General features: G+C 35.1%; 1 protein-coding gene across 1 annotated transcript; it reads right to left on the reverse strand.

The window, feature by feature from the left end:
• Positions 1 to 6,049: 6,049 nt before the first annotated feature.
• LOC148855318 (brassinosteroid-related acyltransferase 1-like) lies at positions 6,050 to 10,830 on the reverse strand. Its single transcript, XM_088986739.1, has 3 exons — positions 10,103 to 10,830; positions 9,048 to 9,509; positions 6,050 to 6,747 (listed from the first exon to the last, which is right to left on the reverse strand). The coding sequence occupies exons 1-3, from the start codon at positions 10,532 to 10,534 to the stop codon at positions 6,250 to 6,252; spliced, it is 1,392 nt and encodes a 463-aa protein (XP_088842865.1). The 5' UTR covers positions 10,535 to 10,830; the 3' UTR covers positions 6,050 to 6,249.
• Positions 10,831 to 15,029: the final 4,199 nt, after the last annotated feature.

Here is a 15,029-nt window from a genome sequence, read left to right on the forward strand (position 1 = left end):
CTTCCCCCAACATCCATCAACACACCATTAACCAGTTTTTGAAATAAAGAAACTAAAGAGAGTGGAGAACAATCAAAAGTGAGGGAGAACGTTTATTTGACTGAAGCAATTGCGAAAATTTATTATGAAGGTTAGAGTTGCCATCGTGTTTTCCTGCCGAATGGTTTTTTCTTTTATTTGGAAACATCTAGCAAAACATTCTTCACTCTAACCTTCAGTCAACTTCTGCAATTGATGGCGCCAGCTTCTGCTGTGAAGGAAAGGCTATCTGGATCGTGCTTGGAGATGAAATGAAGCTCGGAGATCACCTTGGTTTGTTCTGAAATAGAACTCAGCCTCTGCACCGGAGAAAAATGGGAAGGGAAAGAAGAGAGAGAGAGGGAGGACTTTGGAAGTCTATCGTGTTGTTGTTCGTGTATTCTGAGGTCGGGAAAGATGAACAGCGTTTTTCTCCCAAGGGTAGTATGGAGATTAAAAAATTTGTAACGGCAGATTTAAATTGAAGGCTAACGGAAGGGGGTCTTTGTGCAAAACAAAGTACAAGGGGGTCTTTGTAATTTACCCAAATAATTAAAAGGCTCTTGAGGCAAGGCCAAAGGCCTAAGGCCTAAGCCTCAAGGCGAGGCTAGGAAAAAAAAGTTCTGGCCTCAATAGCCTCAAACCTCATCAGCAAGGCCTAGACCTTGAATTGTTTGAGGCTTACACGCCTTTGGGCTTTTGGCATCAAAATGTCCAAGGCTTGGACCTCAATTATTGGCATGTTAATCTTGAATATAAAGGTTTATATAGGGTAAAACAGAAATTCAAGACAAAAAAAAAAAGAATGCCTTATTTTGTATATATTGGAGTATTGAACAAATAAATAAACATAGAAATAACAAATAAATGCATATAGTTAATGTTTGTACTTATTCTTACCCACTTGACCATTTACCCTATACTTGAAAATCTATTTCTTCTGAAGTACATGCATCACATAGATGGTCTAGTCACTATTCACTCATGTATACAAATGCAAGAAATAAAATAGGAATGCCTTGCTTTTAAAACAATGTTGGTTCATTTCCCTAAATTGTAAAGTTTGACTTATGTGATTTTATTCTTCTAGTGTTTAGAATTTAGGGAAAAAACTATTTTGGCAAAATTTTAACCCATGCAAGGTTTAAAATATTGATACAATACACCTAGTATCAAGTGTTGATACTCGATACACCACCATCTTGGGGAATATGGGTCAAAGTGTTGATACTTGATACAATACACCTAGTATCAAGTGTTGATACTCGATACAATACGCCTGGTATCAAGAAGTATATGAATATATGGGCCAAAGTGTTGATGCTCGATACACCCATTTCAGCATATTGGGGTGCATCGATAATTTGAACAATGAACTCATGTCTAATATACAAACAAGCCATATAAAATCTTAATTTTATGTTTTTCATGCATTTTTTGTTTATGGATTATATATTTTTTTCTTGAGAATTACGCCTCAAAACAACTTGAGGCTTATGCCTCTCCCCTATGAGACCCAATTGCCTCACCCCCAAATTTAGCCTTTTAAAACCTTGGTTTATAGTAAGGTGACCTTGTAAACCTTGGTAGAGAAGGTTCAAAGAGTATTTAGAAGGGCAATGTTAAGATGCATCAAGATACGCTTTGGGATATGGTGAGAAAATTAAGAGACTCATGCATACGCCAAGAAAGCTCAAATAAAGAATAAAAAATATGCATGTGTAGTTTTCAAATATATTATTTTCAATAATCAATTTTTTAACATTTATTGATGGACATACACCAAGAATAGAAAATGTCTTAAAGCTAAGATTTTAAATCCATGTAAGTATACCAAATATCTGAAGCATGGTGTACAGGTGTAGTAGTGAATTTGTTGTCTTGCAACCTAAATCCCTAGGTTTAATCACTTTACATGTAGTTTTAGATAGAATTTATCGTGAATCTGCTGCAAAGTGCATCAAAAGACGTTAAATGTATGTGAATACAAACATGAATTAATGAAAAGTAAGTAATATTAGTGAATATTAATAACTATTCAACTAATATTTGGATTTAACGTGCAGCCAATATTAGTGAATACACCGCAGTTGAATTCATAGTTTTAACATCAAAAGATTATGATAAGTTCTCATCCTCTTTCACTAGGGGATGGCCGTGCGAAGACTAGCCCATTTGGGGCCTCTAATTATGTCAAGGGGCTGTGTATCTCGCAATTACTCAAATTAAAGGCCATTATAATTCTCACACATGGTTTTGTTATTACTGAAGTTTTGGTTGTTTTGGTCTCTCGTTCCAAAATGAAATAAACCAAAACTTCATTGTTTGAATCACCGAAAAATATGCTATTAAATATTTAATGTCCTAAATGTTAGTAGAAAAGGTTAAAAACCTAGTAATAATTAAATTAATTCAGTTATTTGAAATGTTCTGAAAATTTTGAGATACTCCATAACTTTCTGCCAAATCTTCTAGTTTAATTGATACGGCTAACCTTTGCTGGAAGTTTGGAACTGGAAGGAAGAAGAGGTCAATGGATGCTTCGATCCGATTCAAGGTAGCCATTTTGGGCATTAAGATATCAGAAACTTGTGTTGGTCAGTTGGTGGGGACTGGAGAGGATGAACTTGAAGCATGGTTTTTTGACCACGGGCCACGGCTGGGAGCTATAAATCCTTTGAAGAACCTTGAGCGTATATCTATCTTCTTCGATTCAATTAACCAGCATTTTGACCAGTGATGGGGCGATTGTAAGTAAACTTTGGACCATCTCTTTGTTCAATGCACAGTCTCTGTGTGTGTGTGTGCAAAATGCAGTATTATTCTATGGCATATGTGGAAAGCTGGGGTCGGTGTAAATCTGCTTTGAAGAATAAACCAGTCTGTCAGGGACCCAAGCTCAAATTGAGGAGCAGATGCAAAAGGAATCCTGACTAACTGGTACAAAGTTAACTTCGATGGGGGAACAGGTACTTCTGCATCTGATACTCTACTGTCAGCATCATCAGGGACCATAACTAATGGAGTTTATCTTTGCCAGAGCCACAAAAAGACCCTCTTGTTCTGCGGTGGAAGCGGAAGCTGGAGCTTTGTTAGACGCTTTGAAGTTTGTACTTCGTACTTTCGTAGTTGATCTGCACTTCGATAGAGTAATCTTCAAAGGGGATGTGTTAGAAGTTATAAATGCACTATTTGAGATTTCCTCTCCTCGGCCCTCCATCAAACACCTATAGTTTGACTAAATTACTTAAATATACCCTAGCTATGGTCTGTGGTGATAGAACTTTGGTTTCATGAAAGGCACTACTTCTCCTGGGGGTGGTCTTAGTTTGATTAAATTACTTGAATATATCCTGTGGTCTGTGGTGATAGAACTTTGGTTTCATGAAAGGCACTACCTATTATGGGTGGTCTTTCCAATGTTTTTCCTGTTAAACACCACAAGATAGAACTCTTCAAGTTTCCAAAGCCTTCAGTAGTCATCGTTGCTCCTGTTCTCAAGGAGCATGCTCTGAAAATTCATGGAACAGTCACGGGCATGTTTGTCCTTTAATTTTTCCATTAATCTTAACCTCTGAATGCATTAACAAGTATATTTAAGTAGTTATGGAAAGTAGGGGCCAGGGGGTATATTTAAGTACGTAGTTTAGTGAAACCAGAGGTTATATATAAGCAATTAATCCGAAGAAAAAATATATTAACCCAACTGCATTTGCATCATGGCCTTTCAAAAAAGCCAAAAAGGTTAAGCTATATTAGAAGATTCACATCTAATCATTTTCAACTACTTAATTAATTGGTGGATCTCACAACTTTCTTCTTTTTAACATTGAATTTTGTTAGGTCATGGAACCTATTTATTTAATAAGTGACTTGTTACAAAAAAATGTTGTAAAAAAGCCTGAGAATTTTGTCATTTTAAGTCCAAATTAAAATTAAGGGTAAATTGTAGATTAATAATACCCTGTACTTTGGGGTTAACCTTAATGCTGAAGAACCAGTGCTTCCCATCAAAGAAGCTATATGGAAAAATGTTGCCTGAGAAGATGACATTGTTACCAGAGAAGAGGGATTTAGACCACTGCCATTGTAATACTTTTCTTTAGTTATTCAATCCATGGTAACTGCCATTGTTGCCTGAGAAGACGAGTAATTCTTGTTGTCTCTTGGGAAGACAATTAAGGTAAATTGGTCGTAAAAATATTAAAAAAATGGTAGTTTTGGCATTTTTAAAAAATTTAAGTTGCACATATATATCGTCACATGATATAGATAATTGATGAATTGCTAAACACAAATACTAAATTAACAGTTTTCGAGAGTTCAAGTACCGTAAAATTAAATACCTAGAGAAATGTTATGAAAGTCTGGTTAAGTTCCTTTGATGCAACCTTAGCCACAAATATGATTTTACCCTCACAATAATACAATGAGATAAATTATCAATTAAGTAGGCATACAATCAAAATTATTAATGGCATTTTTGTACTAATTGTTACTAATACTGCATGATCCAATCAAAGGTCTTCTAACAATTTTGCCCTCACAAAAAAATGGAAATTAGCAATAGGGGGTATTATGGTTACAAAAACATGTTCAAACGCTCAAGTCCATTTGTAGTTTTTATAGTAGTACTGGAACTGACCTAGTTATTGGTGTCAAAATGCCCCATGTTTTCTAATTAAAAAAAGACATTGAATTGGTTGTAGGTAACTTTAAGTAGCACTATATTTGATCTTTAATTTCATTGTTTTACAAATTTTTAAAAATAAAACAGAATCTAGAGGAGTCATAGAGAGGAATTATAACACCCAACAAAATCTTAGTCCAGGTCTAAAAAGTGATAGATTCGTAAGTAGAAATATCAAGTCCATTTTAATACACCCCAAACCAAATATAAGTCTATGGCCGGGGTTACATCCATATATAAACAAATCCAGTTTTGCTCTCTTTTTCTGAGTGCATGCAAACACAAAAAATTTCATTCATTTTGGTGTAGAAAGATCAGATGACACAATGTTGGCAATAAAGTCCAGCCGGGCAAAAGGACTAGCTACAAGGGCGTTTAGACTAAGGGCTTTTCTTGTTTGCAGTTCACCAGACACTTGAAATTGAGACAAAAGGAAGGCGAAATAAATGGAACTGATACACCATGGTGGTTCAAAAGAACGCACCAACAAAAGACTTAATTTATAAATTATAATTAGAATGGCTTCATTCATTTTTTTTCAAGTAGTGGTGGGTAAGTTGGTAGGTCCTATGAAAAAGAATGATTCCCGAGCGATTCATTTACTTGGCATAGTAATGCTCTCTCCAGACTTGGATAAATTGTTTACCCATATGCACTAAAAGTCGTTAATATATAATGAGATAATATTATCCCTTCAATAATGACACTTTGTTTTCTTTTGGATAAAGCAGTCATTGTACATCTTTACCTGAGGAATAAAAGAACATTAGTAGATCTTTTTTTTTTGGATAAATCATTTACCAAGATGCAAATGAGGCTTAAATATCAATGTTTTCAACCTGTTGTTATATCTATGAGGTGATACATCACCCAATCAAGTTTCTAGGTCCATTTAGGCTTTGAACCATTTACTTGCAAGAAAGCATTGATCCAGTCAACAACCTAGTGATCCATCAGTTGAACAAAACCATTTGACTGGGTCAGGTTACATGTTAAATATATAATTCCCTTTTTTTTTTTTTTGAATTCTCAGCCATTTCCATCATTGATAACAACAATTCTCGACTACTTCCATCTGGTTGAACCAAGTTTTTCTTGTTTCCTTTTTTGCAATTTTATCTATTTTTACATTTTTGTCATATTATTTATCATGTCATGCATGAACCCAAACGGTCAAACTACTAACCCAATACGGGTCATGAATATAATACAAATGAATCCTATGCTAATTATTTGTTTAATTAGTTGTTTTAGCTTAAGATTAGAAAATGAGATTTCTTAATCATTATATATTATTTAAAGAGTTATACTTTTCTACTCAAATCATCGATTGGATCGGGATTTACTTACCTCAACCAGTACTAGAACTAGTTCTTCACTTACTATTATAATAACCCTAGATCTTGGGCAATTATACATAGTCCATTAACCAGGTTGGTTGATTTTACCCTTACAACAAAGTAGCTACAAAGAAGTCTTATGACAGCAAAAAAGCACTATACTATATACTACTCATACATGGAGGTGACATTTCCTATCTCTCAGTAGTTGCTGTTGTTGAAGTTGCCAATGAAACTGGGTACATATTGCACTCCAAGCCCCATTCTCAGTAGGAGACTGTCTGACTCTTCAAGGTTTGGCATTAGGAAAGCAGTTTCTGGAACTGGAGTTGCTAGAAGAGCTGCACCAGCAACCTTTCCCCAACCAAAATCAAGTGCTTCGAAGGGAAACTTGAGCCAGTCTGCTACGATTGTCAGTTCTCTCATTGAGGGAAAGAATTTCTCTGATGACTCAAGAGCCTTCACATACAACTTTAAGTACTCACCTGTGATTTCATCTTTTGCCACTTGAATTCTCTTGACTGTGCTGTGAAGAGGTTCTTCTAATAGATCCTTCACCATGCAGGAAACCGAAGCCAGAACAAAAGCATTGCCAGTGAAATTCTTGCCCAGTGGTGGTTGGAATCTGTTTCGGGAATCCATGGGGAATTGCAAACAAATATTTGTGTTTGGAGGTAGAACAAGAGCCTTCACTCTTGCCTGAAAGATGACAAATGTACAGTACCAAGATAATTTCAACCATTTTTTTATTTAAAAAAAATGCTAGAGCAATCTGTTACATAAATGCATACATATGTGGATGCCCTTGCACATATAAAAGATCTGGCCCTAGAAGTGATTTCATCAACCTATATTCCTTTCTTGGAGCATTCTGTAAATATATATTGTAGATGTATATAATAGCAAGTGAACCCATACAAATGCAAGAGATTGAATGGAAATTTGGTTAGGTTAGGGTTTGCAAATTTCGCTTCTGACATTGGTTTGGTTCCAGACCAAAGTCCATGTTTAGGGTTGGTCTTGGGTTGGCCTAATCCCATAATCCAACCCATATTTTTTAGAGAGTATCAAAAGGGATTCAAAGACATTTGAGAGTAAACCAGGAATTATTTTGACTCAAAACAATATGGGATTTAATAGGGGAGGAGAGATGATACAAAAATTGACCATATATTGAAGAGGGAGAGGAAGATTTAAGAATATATGGCTTTATTAGAGAAGTAATGATAGATTTTAATAGAGAAAATTAAGATATTAAAGGGTTTTTAAGAGGTAGCATGTTTGTACATTAATGAGATGTATGAAACTTTATGATAGGATATATTCATAATATAAAAGTTTGTAAGCCATAAGTTTTGGCATTTAGGCATTAAATAAAATAATAATTAATCAACTAACAATTATAAACATTTTACATTTTATGTTTCAAAATGCAAAGTTCTCACATAATTCAAATGATCAATTTATAAGAAAGGAAAATATGAAGAGTTATCCATATAATTGGATATTAGATTTACAACCATTCAATAGTTTAGAAAAAAGAAAACAACAACTAAGAACTTGATTTCCCCTATTGGTTTTTCATTTTTACTCTTTTTATTTATTTAGCCAATAATTATTGAAGTGCTTCTTCCTATAACCATTGATACTTGAGGCTTTTATGCCTCAAATAAACTACATTTCATGCCTTGGAGCTTGAGGCTTATGCCTCATTCTAACAAAGTTGTGAGGTTTAAGCCTTGAAGCAAAATTGGTGTGCCTTACCCCAGGACTTAAGCTTTTTAAAACAATGATTTGAATTAAAATTTGAATACAAGAGTCCAAAATGTAATAAGTAATAATAATTAATAGGATGACAACATCTCTTTTGTCTATCAAGTTTTTCTTTCAACCATACACAAAAATTATGGAACATGTTGCTTTTCAAAAATTGTTTTATGTTATTGCTTCTCAGCATGAATATAGCAAATGCTGCATTCCCTTGTGAGATTTCAATGGAGCATGCATGCTGTAGAAAATCTTATGCCTAAATTAAGTTTGACACTCTATCTCTCATGAATTCTCTGTATATAGCAAGCTTATACAGCCCAACCTAATATAGAAACTCCACCTAATATGAATATATACCCATCCCTGAGATAAACCGATACATAAACTTCAAAGTTTTATAATTACAAACTACTAAAATTCTTCTTAGTTTAAGATGAAATAGTTTGAGCCTTTGAGGAATACTTGGGTTTATTTTCATTGGGGTTATAGATAAAAAAAACTTCAAAAGAAATTAGAAAACATGGAGCTAATACAACAAACATAACAAAATATCGGGTCACATATGCAAAACAAAAAAATATTTAATGACACACAAGTATCTATATTATTCAAATGTTTTACATTTGTACTCATTAACAAATCTACTGCCCTTGGAATTTCCCTCATACATGCACATTAGATTGAAATGACATATATTTGTTTACTATAACATATTCTGATGCCACTCATTTCGTTTTAGCTTTTATTATGGCATTTAGCAACATAGTGTCATAATCCAAAATTTGATCATTTCAAGTTTAAAAATTGAAATGTTTTCATTTCTTGAAATTTGAAATAATTTCAATTCACTTCTATTAATTACTCCTTTAGTACTAGAAATGAAACCATTTTAGATGCTGAATTTCTGCTCTCAAATTCAATGGAAATATACAGTGAAATCAATTTATAGTTTTATACATTCCAGTTGATTCAAATATTAAAATTTTACTTACCTAACCATTTCGAATAAAATTTTTAAGTATTTTTATTCCCTAAATAAATTCCCAAAATTCGCTTTAAAAAATATTTACTTTGGTACATTACAAATTGATCCACCTAGTGATTCAAAGCAGTATTAATTATTGAGTTAATTAGAAACTCCATGGGCAAGACAAGTGCCTCGAAGTGGGAACTTTTAGTTTAATAAAATACTGAAAGGAGATACCAAATTGAATCTTTAGTGAACTTACCTTCCACACATGGGCACAGAGGACATCAAAGGTAGAACACTTTGAAAGCTTGCCGTTTTCAATTGCTAGTTCTTTCCATTTCTCTACTGCTTCCTTCTTCTTGCACACAGTTATAAGCTGAATTCCACTTTCAGGGTCATCAAGTTGGCCAAACTTAGACAGTGTAGTTTCCCAACATCTGTCATTAGATGCTAAGGCCTGCATGGGTATTCCATACAGGTCCTGAATAGCAGCTATATGGCCTTGTTTGAAGATGGAAGCAATGTCTGCACCTGAATTAGGAGAAAATGAAGTATCCAGAAGGACGTCTCTTGAATGATTAGGTACAACAAGCTCTGATTCATCTTTTCCACTTGAAATGAGAGCCCAGGATGACAAGAAGTTGAATGCTCCAAAGCCATCAAACAAAGCATGGCTACCTCCAACACCGACACAATATCCTCCACAAGAAAACCTTGTCATCTGCATACAGAGTCAAGCTTATAGTGGCCATGAAATGGTAGCTAGGGCTCTCTTAAGAGAAATATATGGAAACACTTGGCTACAAACACAAACAGATCATGAAACACACACACATGCAGAGAGAGAGAGAGAGAGGTGTATATATATACCTTGTTTTCTCCTTCCTTTCTTCCTTTTGAAATTGTTACTGGTTCCACCTTAAAAATCACTTTTCTTCATGCTTAGTAATATCTGATGCATGAAAGAAAAAATGGGGACTCCAGTTTTGTTTCTTTCTTTCTCTGAGACTTCTGGGTGGCGCAAATCCACAACCACCCATGCAAGAAAATCTTGGTAATGATGATGTCTGAACAGTTAATTAAGCTATAAATTTCTCTTTCATCAACAGTTTTATTTTTTTCTTGGTGTAATTATGATCAAGACAAGAAGTCACCCGGGATTATTGCGAGGTTTCTTCATGATTATTAGGTGATTAAGAATTACACAAAACCAAAGCAACCCAAGAAACCAATAGAAACTAAGCCACTAATTAAGCATGTCACAGAAGAAAAGAATGGAAACTAGGGTTTCCACTTCTATGAACAAAATTATACCTGCACAACCACAAGTGGGTTTTCTGATATATCTCCTTCTGCTGGAAGTTTAGGAACCAGCTTCTCGTAGCATGCTTTGTATTCATGCAGTTTCCCAAGTTTTTCAAGCTTGGAGTCTGTCGCTGCAGTTATCAAGGTTACACCTTCGTCGTTGCAATCAATCTCCAGCTTTCCAGTGTCTTCGTTGATTCTGAACCTTCCTGCAGCTGGGAACCATGAAACCAAAACCTTCTCCAGAGCCTTCTTTGCCCTCTCGACGTGATCATCTTCCTCAGAAGACGTCTGATCGGTCAAAGGAGCGTTATAGAAGAAAAGAGTGTAAAGAATTGCAGGAGAAATCCTGTCCAGGCCAGAAAGTTGGATAGTTTGCCTTTTGGACTGTTGACATGGTTTCAGAATCATGGACTCTTTCAAGCAAACGTTTAGTTCCATTGCTTGGGTAATGATTGAGAACTGTAATGAATTCTGCAGAATTCAAGAAACTTCTGGCGCACGTTCATCCAGAATGAGCAAAGCCCTAGTTTTATATATCCTCAAAAACTATCAATTCAAGCTGAAAATAATGTAGGGGCTCAACAAAAAGAAACCCTAGTTAGTTTCCATAGGCACAATTGAGAAAAAGCTAGGCCATAGTACTGTTTGTTTGTGGGAAGTTGTAGTGGGCTACGGTATCCACCAGCCAAAAAGAGAGGAGCCAATTAGAGCTTCTGAAATGAAAATTACTACCATGATACAAAGACTAACAGTTTATATACTTTTCTGTGATTTATAGTAAAACATGGCGGAAACTTAATTAGCAAATTACTGTAAAAGCATAATGAAGTCAGGCAGACGAAGCCATCTGTCGTAGAGTGGGCTATGATTAGGCATGCTGGTTTATGATTAGATCTAGTTGTTTCAGAACTAACTGGCATTATTAAAATGTATAACCCTCATTCCTCTAAAACCTTCAAATCAACCCACGCAGACAGAGAGATTGATAAGATACTTTATGCTTTTAGTTGAGACTGGTTGTAATGGCCTCATGGGTGTCAACAATTTGAGACCAAATGGAGGTGGGATTACTAAGTGTGTAAATGATGAGTCCTTTTATTAATGTTTGTTATAAACTCCCATTAGCAGCTTCCTTCTTTGTTTAATTCACAATGATCCAATGTAAAACCCTAATTCCTCTAACCTTCGAATCAATCCACACAGACAGATTGATGAGATACTTTGTGCTTTTTCTTGAGACCAGTTGTAATGGCCAAATGGGCGTCAGCAATTTGATGAGATATTTTGTCCTTTTATTAATGTTTATTTGTTATAAACTCCCATTAGCTTCCTCCTTTGTTTATTTCACAATGGTCCAATGTAACCCTAATTCCTCTAACCTTCACATCAACTCACATAGACAGAGAGATTGATAAGATACTTTGTGCTTTTAGTTGAACCACTACTCTCCTGTACAACAGCTATAGCTAATAATTAATGACAATAAAGTTATGAAATTGGATATCATTCCCTAGTTTATTTGTTTAACCTAACCTGGTTTTAAACTTTAAAGCACTCTCCGCTGTAAAGCTTGATATGGAGACAAGTGCACCAAATATATGGATGGAGTTTGCCTCCCCATGGCTGACAAGCATAACAGAAAACATGCATTTGGTCCTAAACCGTTTGATGTCTCTACGTTGTTTCTACTTTAACCAAGCAAAGGAATATCATCGTATCTATTTTCTCTTTTGTTTTTATGGGTATTTGGTTTTAGTGCTGCGTTGTCTTCTCCTTTGCTAAAAGCTTAAGAGGCATAAAAGAATTCTCTCTCTCTCTCTCCACCTTCACTTTACTATTTTCAACAATTATTTACAGGCTTTGCTAGTGCTGTCATATGGTAGACAATATAAAACTTATATAAAACTATTTTGCCCAACGTACAATAATCTAATGCATATTAACATTATAAATAAAATGGCAGGTATTGTGTTATGGGATCATGATGATTAGCATTTGAATTGGGTGTACACCTGAGTCATAAACATGATTAATGATATCTAACTAACTGTGAATACATCAACACTTTGAATTCATTGAGATTGCATTAGTGGTTATGAACAGACGATTTGAATCAGCTTTTGGTTATATTATCTATTGCAGAAATTTGGGTAGAGCATTTTTTTTTATACATAATATGGGTAAGCATTTGTTCTAGATATCTCTGGAATTTGCCCATATATATTTTCAACATTACAGAATGCTATGCATTGATCTCATAAATGAGACAAGAAATTGAATGAAGGGACACAAGAAATTTATTGAGAATAAATAATGCAGGGTTCTAGATATACAATCTTCTTGTAGTGCATTTGGATTTGGGAATTAATCACTCAGGCTTCAAATTATAGGGGCCATTACCCAATGTTGGTCCGGGTCCTGGGAGGGATGGACTGGATACTGATCACCCAACCTTGGCATTTTTTACACAAAGTGACCATGCTTAGAATTGCTCAGTCTTCAAATACTGTATTAAAAAGCTAACTACCCTTTGCCTTGTACTATACAATACTCTCATACACTGTAAGTGTAACCCACCCAGGTTGAAAACAACTTTTGAGAGACTCAAAATGGTTTATCAACAACTGGATCCTCACATTTGCATCTCCCTTTTACAACAAAAACCTTGAAAGTAGTGAAAACAAATATGCTTATCCTCAATGTGGAACACTAGTGACTCCCCAGTACCTCTGTACTATTTATGTATATATAAACAATTTTACATCAATATTCAAATAAGTACAGACGACACAAAGTGAATAAGACACATATTATACTAATAACTTGTAACTGAGCTAGTACACTATCTGATTTAATATTAGAGTGACTGAGCACAAATTTCCTCTAGAGGATCAAGAGCATGTTAAATTAGATATAATCCCATCTTGTTGTCGTTCTTTTTCCACTAAAAAATGCCTATTCGCTGCAAATATAACCGATAAGTTCACATTTTTTAATAGAAACAGAAATTCCATAACCACATTCCAGACCCATCAAATCTAGTGAAGAATTTCTTTCCTAGCATTGAAATGTAGAGGCCCTAATCTAGTAGTTAGACTAGCTTCATATTTTATTAGAAAAACAGAATGTCTGCCTGGCCTAATTGATCATGATCTTACTTTTTTAGGATATGGGTATATTGTCTACCTTGTATTCTTCAGATAACCATCACTCAATCCGAGAAAATTCATGTTAGGTTCCTACTATATCACTTCGTAATTTGTAGCACAATATTTTAATTTGTATGTGGGGTAGTTGCTTATTTGAAAGTTGATTTGGAGCTATTTGTCTGGAGAGGTTTGAATTACTTGGTTTCAACAAGAGTCTCCTCAAGAAAAGGAGACTACTGATATTAATCTTTGCATTTATAACAGGGCTTGATGGTTTTGGATCTGCAGTTCGATCTGACAGATGATTTAAGACCTATATTTTGCAAACTTATAAATTTACTTGTCAAATTAACAAATTTGACTTTGGATAATCTTGTATCTCTCATCACTATAGATTGTTTGGATGGGTAGAAATGAAATTGTCTTTCAGCCAAAACAGCACCAAGCTTAAATGAACTGAACTGTTGGTAATATCTTCTGCGAGGTTAACTCATAACTGGGGAATGGGTGGTAACAGTCAAGACAGTTGTACAGAGAACAATCTAATGGATGACGTAAACCATGGTTTTCAAAACCGGACCGGACCGGATGGTCAGATCGGAAAACTGGGAAACAGTCAGGTGATCAGTTCTGTTTTCCCCAAAAAATGGATTTTCTCCCCAAACCGTTGATTTTGGTCAGAGAACCACTGAACCAGGCGGTTAACCGTTTGAACCATTCGAATGTTTTGGCCTTTTTTTTATTATTATTATTATCTTGTCAAAACAGGCCGAGCATTCGGTTCGAATGGTCAGACCGTTCAACCCGGTAACCGGACCCCTGATCGGTTCGGTCACCGGATTGGTTTTAAAACCATGATGTAAACTTATTTGTTTCAAAGAACCATTCAACCTAAAAGTTTTAGCTGTTATAGATTATTGAATGGGTTCCTTATTCTCTACACACCTCCTCATGCAAAAGCCCATTGGGCTTGTAGTGTGAACGAGCACAGGTCCATCCAATCCTTGTGCTAAAATTTAATTAATTATAATAGAGGTGACGAGAATCAAGGAAAGGATTAAATATTAGACCATTTGGTTAATCTGGCTCTAATACCATCTCAAAGAACCATCCAACTTAAAAGCTTGAGCTTCTAGGTGAAGTCCCTGAATAGGTTTTTATTCTCTAACAACTTGCAATATGAATAGTGGATTACCAGGCCTGACAAGGGTTTTTGTAAATATCACTAACATTTTATTAGTAAGATGTGCTTGCCACTTGCCAGCGGAAACTTGTAAAGGGTTCATTATGGTCGAAAGCAGTGTTTTTGTAAATAAGAGGGGACCATGCATATATTGATTGAAACCAGTTGGAGAATGAACATGTTACAGCCCAAAAAGAAAATAATTTTCATGGATTCTCAGGCCCTAGATGCAAGCGGAAGCTATATTTATTTCTTGAAGTATTTAACATAGAAGATGAGAATGAGAATATATGGAGCTTATAGGCTTTCCTTTTGTTTTGTTTTATCTACATAGTTAATAGAGTGGTATCAGTTGGTTGATGTCATATTGGTAGCCCCAGAATGATTAATAAAGTGGGTAGAATACTACTAAAGGAATGTCTTGGGTTCTAGGTCCCTTGCGGGCATTACATATCTAAAGAATTAGGACTAGGGGTGCCACCTGGAACTGGAAGAGTGACCATACCATATACAATCTGATTTAACGTTTCATAGATTTGCAGAAATTACTTTCAGCCTCCAAATATGTCCAGTTTAAAATTAGGGTTGAAATCATATTTAA

The sequence above is a fragment of the Nelumbo lutea genome, chromosome 4 (genome assembly GCF_056320005.1).
Source record: "Nelumbo lutea isolate HS-2025 chromosome 4, American lotus-T2T, whole genome shotgun sequence".
NCBI lineage: Eukaryota > Viridiplantae > Streptophyta > Magnoliopsida > Proteales > Nelumbonaceae > Nelumbo > Nelumbo lutea.

Bases quoted from the DNA above. Each gene is read 5' to 3' on its own strand.
- LOC148855318 (XM_088986739.1), bottom strand. From the start codon at position 10,534: ATGGAACTAAACGTTTGCTTGAAAGAGTCCATGATTCTGAAACCATGT. The intron at 9,510-10,102 runs GTATAATTTTGT...CTCTGTATGCAG, and splicing joins ACCCACTTGTGGTTGTGCAG to ATGACAAGGTTTTCTTGTGG. The intron at 6,748-9,047 runs GTAAGTTCACTA...GTCATCTTTCAG, and splicing joins TCTGTGCCCATGTGTGGAAG to GCAAGAGTGAAGGCTCTTGT.